Genomic DNA, 13,611 nt, shown 5'->3' on the forward strand with positions numbered 1-13,611 from the left:
TGTACTGTACATCCTCTTAAATCAGATACTTTTTCCCCTTTGATCTTTCTGTTTTCACTTGGCACCTTTTGTCTTTTCTTAAGAAATCCAACCTGACTTTGTCTCATGTTTTAATACTGGAGTGTGTTAGGTTCTCAATTTGTGTGGTGTGTTGGCTTGGGGGTGGGAAGAGGGTGTTTTAATTTTTTTTTTTTTTTTTTTAATCCAGTGATTCCTCCGTTATAGAGGGGTTTTTTTCCATTTACAGCAAACATTTTCTGGCTGCTGGCTGGGTGACCAAATGATTAGTGTGTCTCTTTTTCAGTGGTGTACCAGTCATGTGAATATCTCTTTCCTGGTGGGATTACTGAATTCTGGGACACTTAAGCATTTTGTGTTCCTTTCTTTTTTGTTATGTGGTTTTTCTCTTTCCTAAATGATTTTTTTAAGGATGGGCAAGATGGGAAAGAGGTTTCATGTAAATTTCTCTGTAAATAAGCTGAGCAAGGCTTGTTCCCATTTTAAAATTGAAAAGTTACTGTGTTGTTTTACTTCCTAATGCTTTGAATTCCTGAATTTCCAGTGTCTTAAGGGCCACTGTCATATACCAGGAACAAATGGCTAATGTCTACCCTTCACAAATAATATACTTATATTTGTGCTGTTTGAATGTCCATCATAGACTTGAGAAGGGAGAATTTCAGGAACTGCATTTGGGGGAGATGGCTGACTCATTAGTGTCCTTGTGATGCCGTGTGGTATTGGATTAGCCCAGGGATGACCTTTTGAGTATCAGGATCAGGAATTGAATTTTTTCAGTTGTGTAGCCCTGAACAAACACCTTGTGGTTTGACAGAGCCGACAGCTCAGGAGGTTTATATGAGCTGCCCATGTGGTGCCTTCATCTCAGTAACTGCAACTCCACCGCTGCTCCTGAGGCAGAATTTCTATTTTCTGTCATCAAGAGTCACATTTCTGTACAGTCTGTGTCTACTGACTTGCAGAGCCCAGACTTTCACATTCATGTAATTATGCCTCAAAGTAAGGGTTTGGGGCTTAGATTATTGCTGGTAGAATCATTTCTGTGAATTTTGAAAGTAATATAACTGGTTATGGAATATACATGATTGTTTATTAAGGACTAGCTTCTGCCTGTAGAAAACAGCTGTGATCTGCTCCCCAGTTGCTTTTCAGTCACAGGAGCACTTAAAACCAGTTAGCAGTGGGTTAACAGTCCACAGACTGTGGTGGCCAACAGTGATGAAATGCTTATTGCAGATAACTGCTACAGACATAACAAGCATGTAGGATTTTCTTTAATGCTCTCTCACATTTGTAAGATGAAAGGAAATTCTTTTATATGCTTTATCCTCATGTTGAAATAAGACAGATTGCACTTCTGAACTGAATACATCTGCACTGTGACTGATTATAAAGAGCATCCCAGCAAATATGTGTATTTATCAAATGACTCTAGCTCCCATTTTCAAGATACTTTAATTATTTTCTCTTTTAGACATTATTTTTCTTCAAGGAACAGAAGTCATATTTAAAGTAGCGCTGAGCCTACTTAGCAGTCAAGAGACAGCTGTAATGGGATGTGAGAGTTTTGAGAACATTGTTGATTTTCTTAAAACCACTATTCCAGATATGACTAAGCCTCAAATGGAAAAAATTATTACACAGGTAAGGATGTTTTCGTTTACTTTTTTCCCCTCTTTAGTTTACTTTAAAAGAATCATGCCTACACTATATATGCAAAAGTCTTCTCAGAAGAAGATATGAAAAGCTTCTTGAGAAGTACTGTCAGTGGCTGGAATCTTCATCTCTATACCTAAACTTCCTCTGCATTGAAGCTGCAAATTGAGAATGAGCCTCAGTGTAGTACCTTAATTGTGAACCTGTGAGCAGTTTTCCCCCTTCAGGTGGTAGTTCAGAGATAACAGCAGAGCTCTAGAAAACCATGTCCATGTGCAGGAGTGGAGTTAACACTTATGCGTTGCTGTGGCTTTTTAAGGTTTGAATCTTTCGGGTGCTGTGAGATAAGGATTCATTTTTAGACAATGTAAATCTTCATTTCCTCATTGCATTGACTGTGATTGCTATGCTAAACCTGTGTCAGGCACTTTTGTGTCTGTCTTTGCCACTCATTGATTGTGGCGATGATAGAGATGGTAGTTTAATACTTTTGATACTCTTAGACATTAAATCTGTCCTGTGCTTTGTGTGGGTTGCTGAACAGTCGTGCTGTGGTGGGCGTGGTAGAAATGGCTTTGTGCAAAGTTGGGTCTGGTAAAGAATGGGTTGTGTTGCCTGCAGAGCTGAATGTGATTGCATGCAGCTCAGCTCAGCTCTGCTGGCTTGTGGTGTTGTCTCATGCAGAGCAGCCTTCCAGATCTGCATTCATGTGTAGACTGCCTGTATCCTATTGCTCCTACCCTGCCTGGCTACAGGGGCACTTGCTTGGCTATCTCAGTCCTGCAGTTGCAGGACCACCCTCTTATAATGGGTAGTGAAAGAAAAATGTAGGCATCATGCAGATCTGTAATACACACATGACTGATTGGGTAGCCATGTAGAGGAACATGGTACTTGCTTGAGCTTGAGCACTACATAATTTAAAGTTTTATCTCATTTGAATAGAACTGTGAAAGTAATACAGAACTTGGTTTTTCAGGGAATCTCTGTGTGTCTTGTGTTGGTGGAATGTTCATGATTTCTAGGGCAAGGAATAGAAACTTAATGTCACTGTAGACATCCTTCCAATCCTAGTCTAAAATCTTTGGTAGTTTTCAGAAGCTGTGGCTAGATGTGTAAACAAATAAGGCTTATATGGTCCCAGAACTGTTAGAGGCTGAGTTCTGCAGTCTTTCACAATGGTTTGTCCCTGAAGTATCCCAATAAGAAAATAATGTGTCATCATGCAGAGATAGAGCACATGGAATCTGTAACCATGAATAATGTTTTTATAGAAGTCTGTAAATCAGTACTTGAAATCAAGGGATCCTGTTTTGAAGGTAGAGAGCTGATGAATCCTGGATTAAAAAATTTTGTCTTGAACTTCATAATATTTTTGAGCAAGTGGCAATAAAACTTTGTCATATTATAAAATTCTTAAATTGAATAAAACTTTCATGCTGATACCTCTCTTAAGAGATGGCATTCGGTAATTGTACAAGACATGATCCAATTTATTGTGAATTCTATGATTTATTATGGCTACAACTCTGTACGTTAAAATGCTCTTACTGTAGACATCCCCTTAAAAGACTTTTTTTAAAGGAACAGGAAAAGCATTAATCAAGAGCAGTTGACTTTTAGTCAAACATTCATGTGGAATAAGTCTTCTCTATTGTAGTTAAAAATGTTTTTTCCTCTCATGGCAGGTATTTGAGATGGATATTTCAAAACAGCTCCATGCCTATGAAGTAGAGTACCACGTTCTTCAGGATGAATTACAGGAAAATGTGAGTCCCTGTGATGAGGGTGAACCCCTGGAAAAGTTGGAGAGGGCAAACAATCATCTGAAGAGGCAAAACATGGATTTGTTGGAGAAGCTACAGGTAAATGACTTAAAACTACAGACTCGTGGAGAAGTCATTTCTATGGTTCAGCCACTAGAGGAGAAAGTATTGTTTCAAGTGAGAATGTATGAGAAGTCTTCTTACTGCAAGGCCTTCTGCAGTTGAGCAGTTCTCTTAATTACAGTGATTTACTTCTGCTAGGCATACTTCTAACTCCTTTGTCATTCCTTGGACTTTCCTTCCTGATTTAGATTTCTTTTTTCCCAAAATCTCTGTACACTTATCTGCCATAAAATCTGTTGGCAAAAGTTGTGTATCTTACTGAAGAATAAATTCTCTGTCCTTTCATCTCTTTGCTTCCCTATTGGAAGATTGTAAGAAATAATCTATAGTGTAGCAGACTTGTTTACTCCAGGCCTTTGTAGGCAGTGTTGTTTTGTTTCCTTCTGCTGAAACTCAGTCCTACTTTTGGAAGGTGGTCTCTCCTGGCAGGCTTAACTACACCTGAAAGCCCACCAGACTTTGTTTGCTTAAGTTGTGCTTTTAAAAAGTCCTTCCTCCTTCACTATCTACCCTTTGTCCCATAGCTTGGCCAAAACTTGTTTCAGTTTCAATATGTGTTGTTTTACATTTTCTGAAAAGGCAAGTTCTTGTTTTTTCATCATCAGGGGATTTCTTGTTATATTTGTTAATTTGAACAAGCATTGCAAAGAGCTCAGAGAGCTCTTCCGAAACTTGAAAATTGAAGGAAGGAAAACCAGAAAGATCAAGTCCTTATTATTTTAGTGTTTGTGGGCTAAAGGTGCTCTGCTATGTTCTTTTGATACTGAAAGCAAGAACCACTTGCACTTTTTACTATTATTAATTTTCCTTTGTTGTTTTTCTTTATTTATTTACTGAAGCTTGGGCTTTTACCTCTGTTCTGAAAATGCACCAAAGGCACAGAATAATTATGAGTGGCTGATTTGAAAGGCTGTATCAAATCTTTTCTGTTCTTTCAGAATGCTGTACAGTAATGCATCTTTCTCTGTTCCTTAACCTCTTCACCTTGTTGCTTGTATAACTTCTTCGTTCTTTGGCTTGCGCCGCTTCCTAGGAACAATCAGAATTCCTCCACTTCCCACAAAGGGAACTGCTTCTGCTGTGGTCCAGGGTTTCTTTGACTAGTCAAAAAGACAGAGTCAAAACCAGTAGGTTTTTAATTGGAGAATAGGGAGCACTGTCTGCTTCTAGACTTAATGTTGGGATTCTCTTTCCTTCCAACCTCTCCATCCTTCTAACTTATGTTATCACAGAGGCTAGCACAGGTCTTTCCCATGAGAATTTTTCTCCTGTGTTTTATAAACAAAGATAAAGTTTGGATGTTATTAAAAACAGTATCTCGAGATTTGGACAGTTCAGGCCTGGCCAATCAGGCCCAGGGGGAGGTTTCTGACTGACCAATCTGGGTGACCTCTGAAAAGTCTATATAAGTTGGAATTAAAACAATAAAGCTCTCTTTTTCTTGCCACGCTGAGGATCTGGGTCTTTTTCTCTGCTAGCGGCTCAACAGCGACATCAGGTTCCCATTATTCCATCACTGTCTGATAGGTCATGTCTTCCACTGCTACTCCAGTGGCTGACACTCTTTTTCTCCCTGCAGCTCCAGTTCCTTGTTACTCCCAACTGTCCCTTGCTTTCTGCAACTTGCATGTGTCCTTTCCTTTGAGAAAATTGATCTGGTCACCGTGAGGAGATTTTGTGTATGATACACAGTACTCATTCCTATTGTCTGACTACACAAATCTCTTCTAGAAGCAGCTATGTAATACTTTCCTTAACAGATAACATATCATATTAAAAGAAAACTGTTCAGAGTTGGTAAATTTTTTACAAAGATAATGTTATTGTTTACAGGTTGCTCATGCTAAAATTCAGAGTCTGGAAGCCAGCCTGGAGACTGTTTTGACGCGAGAGAGCAAAATGAAGACTGTAATTCAGTCCCTGGAACAGGAGAAAATAACATATCAAAAGACTCTTGAGCAGATAGTGAAATATTTGCCAGCAGAAGTGTTGTCTGACTGTGAACTACTCCTGAAGGAAGTAAACTACAACCCAAATAATAAAATATGGAGTAAGCCATAAACCAGGGTTTTCTGGGCAGCATTTCTTAAAAAAATAAAGGGAACGAAACAATGAATATGCTGCTTTCAATAGCTACTTAGCAATAGGCAATGGTGTTACCCAAAAATAGTGCTGGGACACTCATAGCTACAGATGGGCCTTCAAGTGTCAGTATGCAAATTCAGGCTATTATTTTTTTTATGATTATGTAAATAAATCACGAGGGGGAAATAAAGGATTCTCACATGTAATTATGATGAGTAGATGTATATTTAGAGTTGACCTAAAGGAAAAGAGAAATTGGAGTAGACAAAGATAATGGTGATCTGCAAATTCACTCTGGATGTGCTTGTCTTGTAGTGAAATGAGGATAGTGTGTCTTTATATATATGTATATTGAATATGTTGAATAATACTTGAAGAAAAAAAAAGGAGAATGTAATTTTCCCTCCAAAGAGCAGCATGTTTCACATCTTCTGTGGAAAATCTGTGTGAACTCATGCGTGCCTCTCTTTCAATTCTACTGACATTGTGAGCACAGACCAATAAGCAGAAAAACTATCATGACTTGGTTTGCACAACAAAGAGCTGTAGTGCCATCCGCTGCCTGGGCTGCACCAGCCAGCAGTGCAACTCCACGTGCATGCTGGAACTGGAAACAAAAAGCATTATTGCATCATAGCTCCACCTCTGTCACCCAGAGGTCTGCATGCTCTCGCAGAACTCTCACAGGCAAGGGCTGACAGTGACTGCTACTCCCTTCCTGGCCTGTTTGCTTCCACCTGTCCTGGGGTTGGTCGTGATGAGGGCAGGAGGGAAGCACAGCTGTGGGATGGGATTTGTTCTGATGTTAATTTTCCATGGGAGACTTGCTGTCTAAGAGTTAGGCGTGTATAGGGTTCTCATTTAACCAAAGAAATACTGCAAGAAGCCTTGTCTAATCGTATTGGGATGCAGAAAGCTGTTTTAAATTTTATTTGAGAAGAAAATTGAGGTAGGTTGCAGGAAGTTGAGCATGAGTGCACAAGAGAGGACCAAGCAAGTCTCAGATATTATGTACCTTTCAGTTTTCACATATACAGTGGCTATACATTTCAAAGGGGATCCTGAAGCACAGGCACAGTTTTAAAAATGCTTTCCAGGCTATTCCTGTTTTAATACTGCTTAGTGGTCTTCTTTTTAAAATAAAAGTAATGAATTTGTGTGTTCTGGGCAGAAGGTGAGATAAACTCTGATCATTTCAAGGAAGAAAATATGTTTATAGAGGTATAAAAAGTTGCATATAGATTTGAAAATGTTTTTGAGTGGAATTTTTGAGAAGGCTTAGACAAATGTGTAATAGACAAGTATTTTGGAGTGCATGTCTGAACCCTTAATTGCGTATTACAGTGGCTCATGTTATCTCTTACCGTTTATACTGTATTTCAGGAAACACTTATTCTTTTTAGTAAGAAAACCAATTAAGCAAAGTGCCAAATCCACCAGTGTCTTTTTGCATAAGATTGTCCAATTTAGAAAGCAAGGACTGAATATCACTTATTTCTAAGTATTATGCTTAATGTTACCATAAAAGTGAGGAACAACAATGCTTATTTGCTGCACACTGCTGTGGAACTTAGGGGCTTGGGCTCTCCTGGGTTTTTTGTTGTTGTTTTTTTTTTACTTCCGTGATGTTTTATTTGATTAAAGATACTGATTTACTTAACAGTCTTTCTTTTTACATTTGGAGTGAAAGGTCTTAACACTGTGTATAAAATTATGTGGAATCTGTCTAGATATTTCAAGATTGTTGTATTGTATTAGATGGGGAAATGCCAAGTGAAAAGGCAGTTCTTTGCAGTTTTGTTCAGAGTGAGTTTTAGCTGATGTGTACATAAAAAACTAATCCCAGGAACTGCAGCGGCATCTATTACAAAAAAATCAACGTTATTCAGATACATCTTTTTTTAAAAGATGTACTGAATGAGCTTTATCCTCTGTTTCACTTTAAAAATTTTTCATGTAATGCCTGGAGAAATTCCAATAAATGTCATTGCTGCATTTCCCATAGCCTCTGGCTAGTTTTATTTTTCTACACTTCAAGTACCAATCCCATTCCTAATAGTAGTGTTCACATGGAATATGAAAAGGATCTGGCTTTAGTTTCTAGTTTTGGGGAAGAAAATCTGCAGGATTTTTAAAAGTACTCAGAGTACAAGGATAGATATTCTTCTCAGGGACAATAATCTTACATTGTTCTTAACTGAAGATGAAATTGTTAAAAGTTATTTTTGCTCTCTAGCGGTTCAGTTAGTACATATGCATGTTGAGAATAGTAATTTGATGAGCTCTACTCTGTACATCTACCTTGGGACGAAGAAGAGAGCTCAGCAACACATGGGAATAAACTGCAGAAGTAAAACCACAGTGAGGTAAGTGCCTCATGGCATCAGAACACTTATGATAATGTTTGTATGCTGAACCCAAGAGTGCCTTGTGCCTGGACATTTCCAGGCTGTGTAGCTTGAAGTCTGCACTCAAGCAAGTATCCTCCAGACCGTCTTCAGATGAATAGCCAGCAAGATTACCTAGAAGACTGAACTGAATATGTGTTTCTGTCCATCTGTCTAATATATAGATAGCTTTACAGATGTTCTGTGCAGTTGCACTTGTGCAGCTGTGAGGAAGGTCTTAAGGTGCCAGAGGCAGAGCTGCAAGGACAATTGCTTGGAAGAAGGGGCATTTCCTGGCATCAAATTGCTCTTCTATTTCTATATCTTGTTTTTCTGATTGGAAAAAAAAGTCAGAATAAAGCTATTGTTCTATCTGAGCTAAGCACAACAGAGCTCTCAGTTTTTACCCATGTGGAGAACTAACTCTTGAGCAAAAAGTATCTGCTGTTTTCAGAAACAGGTAACTTAGACTGCTTTCTGCTGGCAGAGGGCTTTTTTCTAAGTCTGGGAAGACATACGTCCTTTTAGCTAGCAAACTGGCCGGTAAGTCAAGAGTACCACTTGGAAGGAATAGAACTGAAACAAATCAGTCTGGTAGAAGGGTTAATGTAGGAGACTCTGGTAATCACTTCTTTGATGGATAGAAAACCTGGACAGAAAGTTTTTTGTTGAGGTTTTTTCTTCTACAAAGTAGAGTATTTATTTCTCTCCTCAAAAGATGACTGCTTATTTAAGGTGCTTGAAAGTTCCATATGTTCACTTTTGTCTAAAAAAAGCATTAGTGTTTACTGAAAATCAACCGAACTTTAATTAATAAATCTAGTTAATCTTAAGTGGTTTGATTGTGCCCTCTTTCAACATGACACTTCTTTGCTCAAAATCACTACAAGAAAGCTGAACAATCTGTAACATACAAAAGAATTGCAGCAGTTTGATCTAAGAATTTGATATTACTAGTGTGATCCAGAGGGTGTGCATTTGGACACTTAATCTCAACCTGAAACCACATAGGTATTAGTGTGAATAGCCTTTTCTGTGTTGAGGTGAATAACCCCAGGCACTGTTAGTAGTGATTATCCACTCAGTCTTTGTAGTCGTAGATGGGTGTTGACAGGCATGTGCAGGCTGTAACATGTCAAGATTTATGCCAGGATGCACCATCCTTTAGAAGAATTGTAATTGATTCTGTATTTCTGTGCTTCATCTTTTACTGACAGTGTTGGCTGTTGAATTCATTTAACACACACTTTTCCTTCCTCAGTCATTCTATTGACTAGAAAAAACAAAATTTAATGCTCTTTAAAAAAAAAGACACATCCAGTGTTTAGCTTTATCCATGCTCCAGACACCTAGTGTGCAATAGATAGTTTATATGCCTAAATGAAAGTGTATTGAACTCTGCAGTGACACTGAGAAGCTGTGCGGTGAAGCAAAGATGACTGAGTGCCTTGAGCAGCTGATGGGTTGTGTGCTGACTGGCTTGCAGGGTAGTGGAATCTGGACAGATTGGCACTTGGTCTCTTCTTTGGTTTTATTTTAATGTTGCCCTTAATTGTGGACCAAATGAAGGAGCTGGCAGTGCTCCTTTGCCAAAATGCTCTGTTGGTGTTTCCTTTGAGTTGAGAAGTTTTCCAGTCCATTGTTATTCTCTTCAGAACTCCTGCTCAGCAGCCACTTTTAACAAGAGATTTGGGAATTGTTGTTTGTAGTCTTACCATTAAAAAAACCTTCTCCTGAAGCTTATGCAGACTGTTTCTGTGCTCAAATTGCAGTTTACTCAAGAGTTCACTCTGACAAACAAAAAGTAAGAAGGTTTTATTATAGAGGTTTTATTTTTGATGAGAGCGTGTGCTGAGAGATGACATAAGTGCCATACATCATTTTTCACTGGAACTTACATGGGGAAAAGTATTCTGTGCCTGATGCATCCCAGAGTGTGGTTGGCCCTTTTGCTGTCATGGCTACTGCTGGCTCAAATTTAACTTGCCATCAACCCAAACCCTAGATCACTTTCTGCAGGACTGCTCTGCAGCCTCTCATGCCTGAATTTGTACTTATGACCAGGATTGCCCCATCCTAGGTAAAGAATACAGCACTTGCTCTTGTTAAATTTCGTACAGTTGGTGATTGCCCAGCTCTGTAGTCTATCCAGATGTCCCTTTACTCTTGAGGGAGTCCACAGCCCCTCCTAGTTTGGTATCAGCATCAGACATGGGGACTGGAAACACCCTGGGGACAGTGTGAGGTGTAGATCCAGGCTAGCTGGAGCCTGTAAGCAGCCACAGTGACACCACACAAAGCCTGACTTGCTAAACACCCAGGAGCAGCCTGTGGGAGACTCTGGGGAGCCCTTCACCTCCATGCTGCACCTTGGAGCTCCTTGCAGCAGGTGAGGCCAAGCCTGGCCTGTGGACTGAGTGCCCATTTGTCCCGAGCAGTTTGTGCTCCCAAATGTTGTCTTCCAGTTTAGTGTTACATGCTGGGACAGCACTGCCACACAAACAGAACCTGAGAAAGCAGGCATGAGGGGGAGATTTCCTTTGAAGTGCATACCTGATTCTAATAAATAACTCTGCTGTGGGCAAGCCCCAGTGCCAGGCAGCATCCCTTTGCTGTTCCTCCTGGAGGATACGAGACTAGCTTTGTGTGGAGCTGCTGGCCTGTCCACACTATCCTCTTCAGTAAAGGGTGAATTTTTTTCCTCAGTGCTACAAAAGAGCATATGCCTTCTCTTTTTTTTTTTTTTTTTTTTTTTAAGTGATCAGACTACTAAAGTTGATGTTCCGGTAGAAACTGTAGGTATTAGATTTGTGCTTGAATGTTGCCCACGAGGTGTCACTGTTGGTTTTGTACATGCAGTTCGTGTGTGTGGCTGCTTGGTGGTTGCTGCAGCTCTTACTTTAGAGAGGTGAATGAACTTAGTCTCCTGTCTGATGAAGCGTGATGCTCTGTTTGCATGCTGTTTGTAATAAAATGTGATGCTTGTGGTCAAAGACTTTATTATAATGAGAGGACTTACTAAATGATGTATAGGGCCTTCTCAGAAATGGATGTTCTTAGAGTGTTTAATCTCTGCTCCTGTGGAAGAATTATGGAAGCACTTCACCCTAAAACAGGTATATATTGTTCCCAGCAATCTGATCCCAGGTGTCTCCTTTTGTATTTTTCTGTTTGAGCAGAGTTTGTGTTTTTTGAAAGTAGCCTTGAGTTGATCTGGTCTAACTGCAGTCTGATTCCACACTTAGTCCTTTTTTTGTTTGTTTTAAATAAGGCTTCCTTGCAATAAGCTTCCCCATGTCCACTAAATCTTGAGTAATCAGTTCTTCTTCCTTGGTTTTCTTTTAATTAATCTTACTGGGTTTCAGTGGTCAGAAGGAAAATTGAGGATTTGCTCCTAATTTTCCCAGACCTAAAGGGAAAACATGATTTGCTGCTTCCATTTTCCAGTTAACACATTTTCCCTCCAACAGCATTGCTTTCACAGTGAGCGCTGTGCTCCCTCTGAAATGTAAGGACATGTTCAGATAAAGTGATGTTCCAACCACCCAAACACAGCCATTCCCAAAGGCATCTGGACAGCAAACACAATTCATGTTTACCTCCTGACCAGAGCCTGATGTTCAAACCATTCTCAGGTAATTATGGCATCAGCAATTCCCTAGGGACCTCTGGGCATGAACAGGGACCACAGCCCTTCTAGGATGTGTCTGCATTTCTAAAAGCACCAAATTACAGATGGGCCTAATGGGTTGGAGGTGCTTAAAGCAGGGCCAGTGCACTTCATGTGCAATATACCATCATTTGAAAAGCTATCACGTTGTGGAAACATCATTCAAGTGCTAATTTAAATAATACTAACATCTGAAACTAAGGCATGTTCTGACATTTATAGATTTAATGTCTATTTCTGCACTCTACCAAAATAGATGGGCTGTGGGTGGTTCTATGATTATTGCTGTGCATTAGCAAGACAAAAATTGTGTAGGCAGCTGCTATTATGCCTGAGTAAATATAGCTGAGGGAGAATCTATAGAGTAATTTTTTGATGTCACATGTTTATTTAAGATATAATTAGGAACAACGTTAACTTCAGCAGTGCTTAAGGCTTTGGAGAGGGAGAGAGTATGTTAAAAATTCAGTGGCCAATATGCCTCCATACTGCACAGCCTGCAGTCCTGATAGCAGGGATGGGGTTACACAGGCCTGGGAGCAGTGATTCCCTGCAGCCCTTTCCCTGCTGAGCAGTCACAGCTATTTCAGCTGGATACATTTCCAAGCCATCATCCTAACCAAAATTTGTGACTTTTGTGTCCTCTTTCCTTGTGGTGACCCTGAAAACTTCAGAGGGCTTTGATAGGCTGAAATGGCTGGTTTTGCACTGACTTCTAGTACTGCATGTTGTGGAAGGAGAAAAGGTAGCAGTTCTTTTGGAAGAATATAATTTTATCACATTTTGCCCTAGGCAAGTAGAAGTGATGTGGTTCTTCCTACTCTAAATGGGAAGGCAAACGAGGAATGCTAAGCCACTAAACTGCTCACAGTGGCATAACTGCTTTTAGTAGTTTATATCCTCAGCAGAAGGACAGGATCCTGCTACCTATTTTTTTTTTTATCCTTCAGGCCAGCTGGCCCCTATATGTGTAGTCACTGTAGTGCTGTTTGCATTCTTCACAAAGAGTGAGACCACTAACAATTTCCTTGGCTTGTGGGTGACGTTCTTACCAACCTCAGCCTGCTGGAGAAATGTAGTATCAAAGCTCTCGTGTTTTTCTAAGAGATGTGTTTCCATCAGCTCAATGGACAGTAACATTGCTTTCCATCTTTTGTGAAAAGGCAGAGAGCCTTGTCTGGCAGTTCCTTGAGGTGAGTTTGCATGCTCCTGCAGAAATTGTGACAAACAATGCCAGAGGATGTTTCATATGCCTGGCACAGCTGACCACTCATTAAAAGATCCAAGGTTTGGATGTTGGTAACACTCCTAGTACATGAAGGTGTTGTGCTTTTTATTTTTAACCGTCTCTCAGTGAAGAAAGCCTGATGCAGTTAAACAGCCCTGGAAAAAACTTCAGTTGAGGGGGCTGGGGATGTGTAAAGTGGTTGTGTGTGGGAGAGCAGGAAGAAATGGAATTAAGGTAGGAAATCATAAAGTAGATGTGACAAACACTTCTGCTTTTATAGCAGCTTATTTATACCAAGGGTCATGATACCATGTTAGTTTTTGAGGAATTCTGGCTTCTTGACATTCATCCTACTTACCCCTTACAAAAAGTATATATTTTTCCTAGCACCACCTGAAATGATCATAGCATCCTAGAGAGGCAAAGCACTCAAATGGTGCAAAGCTGCAAAGTGAAGAACCCTGCATTTAGGAAACTATATATTTATTTGTAGTGTAACAGAGCACAGACTCTACTACCTAAACGTAAATTTACAACATAAATCTGGTAAGATGGCAAAAGATGTGCACTGTCCCAAAAATTTACCATTAAATCAAAGAGGTGGGAAGAGCAGTTAAGGTCAGTTCAGGCAGATGTACAGCTGTATTGTAATTGCCTGTTTTAGAGGTGGGAAGA

At 39.8% G+C, this 13,611-nt stretch overlaps 1 protein-coding gene across 5 annotated transcripts in view; it reads left to right on the forward strand.

The window, feature by feature from the left end:
• The window catches only part of TBC1D4 (TBC1 domain family member 4), a 104,558-nt gene extending 96,903 nt beyond the window's left edge, over positions 1-7,655 (forward strand). For all 5 annotated transcript variants that reach the window (XM_085058287.1, XM_085058301.1, XM_085058295.1 and 2 more), the window contains 3 exons: positions 1,496-1,665; positions 3,366-3,542; positions 5,400-7,655. In XM_085058287.1, coding sequence (XP_084914413.1) covers positions 1,496-1,665; positions 3,366-3,542; positions 5,400-5,627 — 575 coding nt within the window. In that variant the 3' untranslated portion in view covers positions 5,628-7,655. The remainder of the gene's footprint in view (positions 1-1,495; positions 1,666-3,365; positions 3,543-5,399) is intronic.
• Positions 7,656-13,611: the final 5,956 nt, after the last annotated feature.

This window comes from Lichenostomus cassidix, chromosome 1, assembly GCF_008360975.1.
Source record: "Lichenostomus cassidix isolate B80296 chromosome 1, HeHo_3.0, whole genome shotgun sequence".
Lineage (NCBI taxonomy): Eukaryota > Metazoa > Chordata > Aves > Passeriformes > Meliphagidae > Lichenostomus > Lichenostomus cassidix.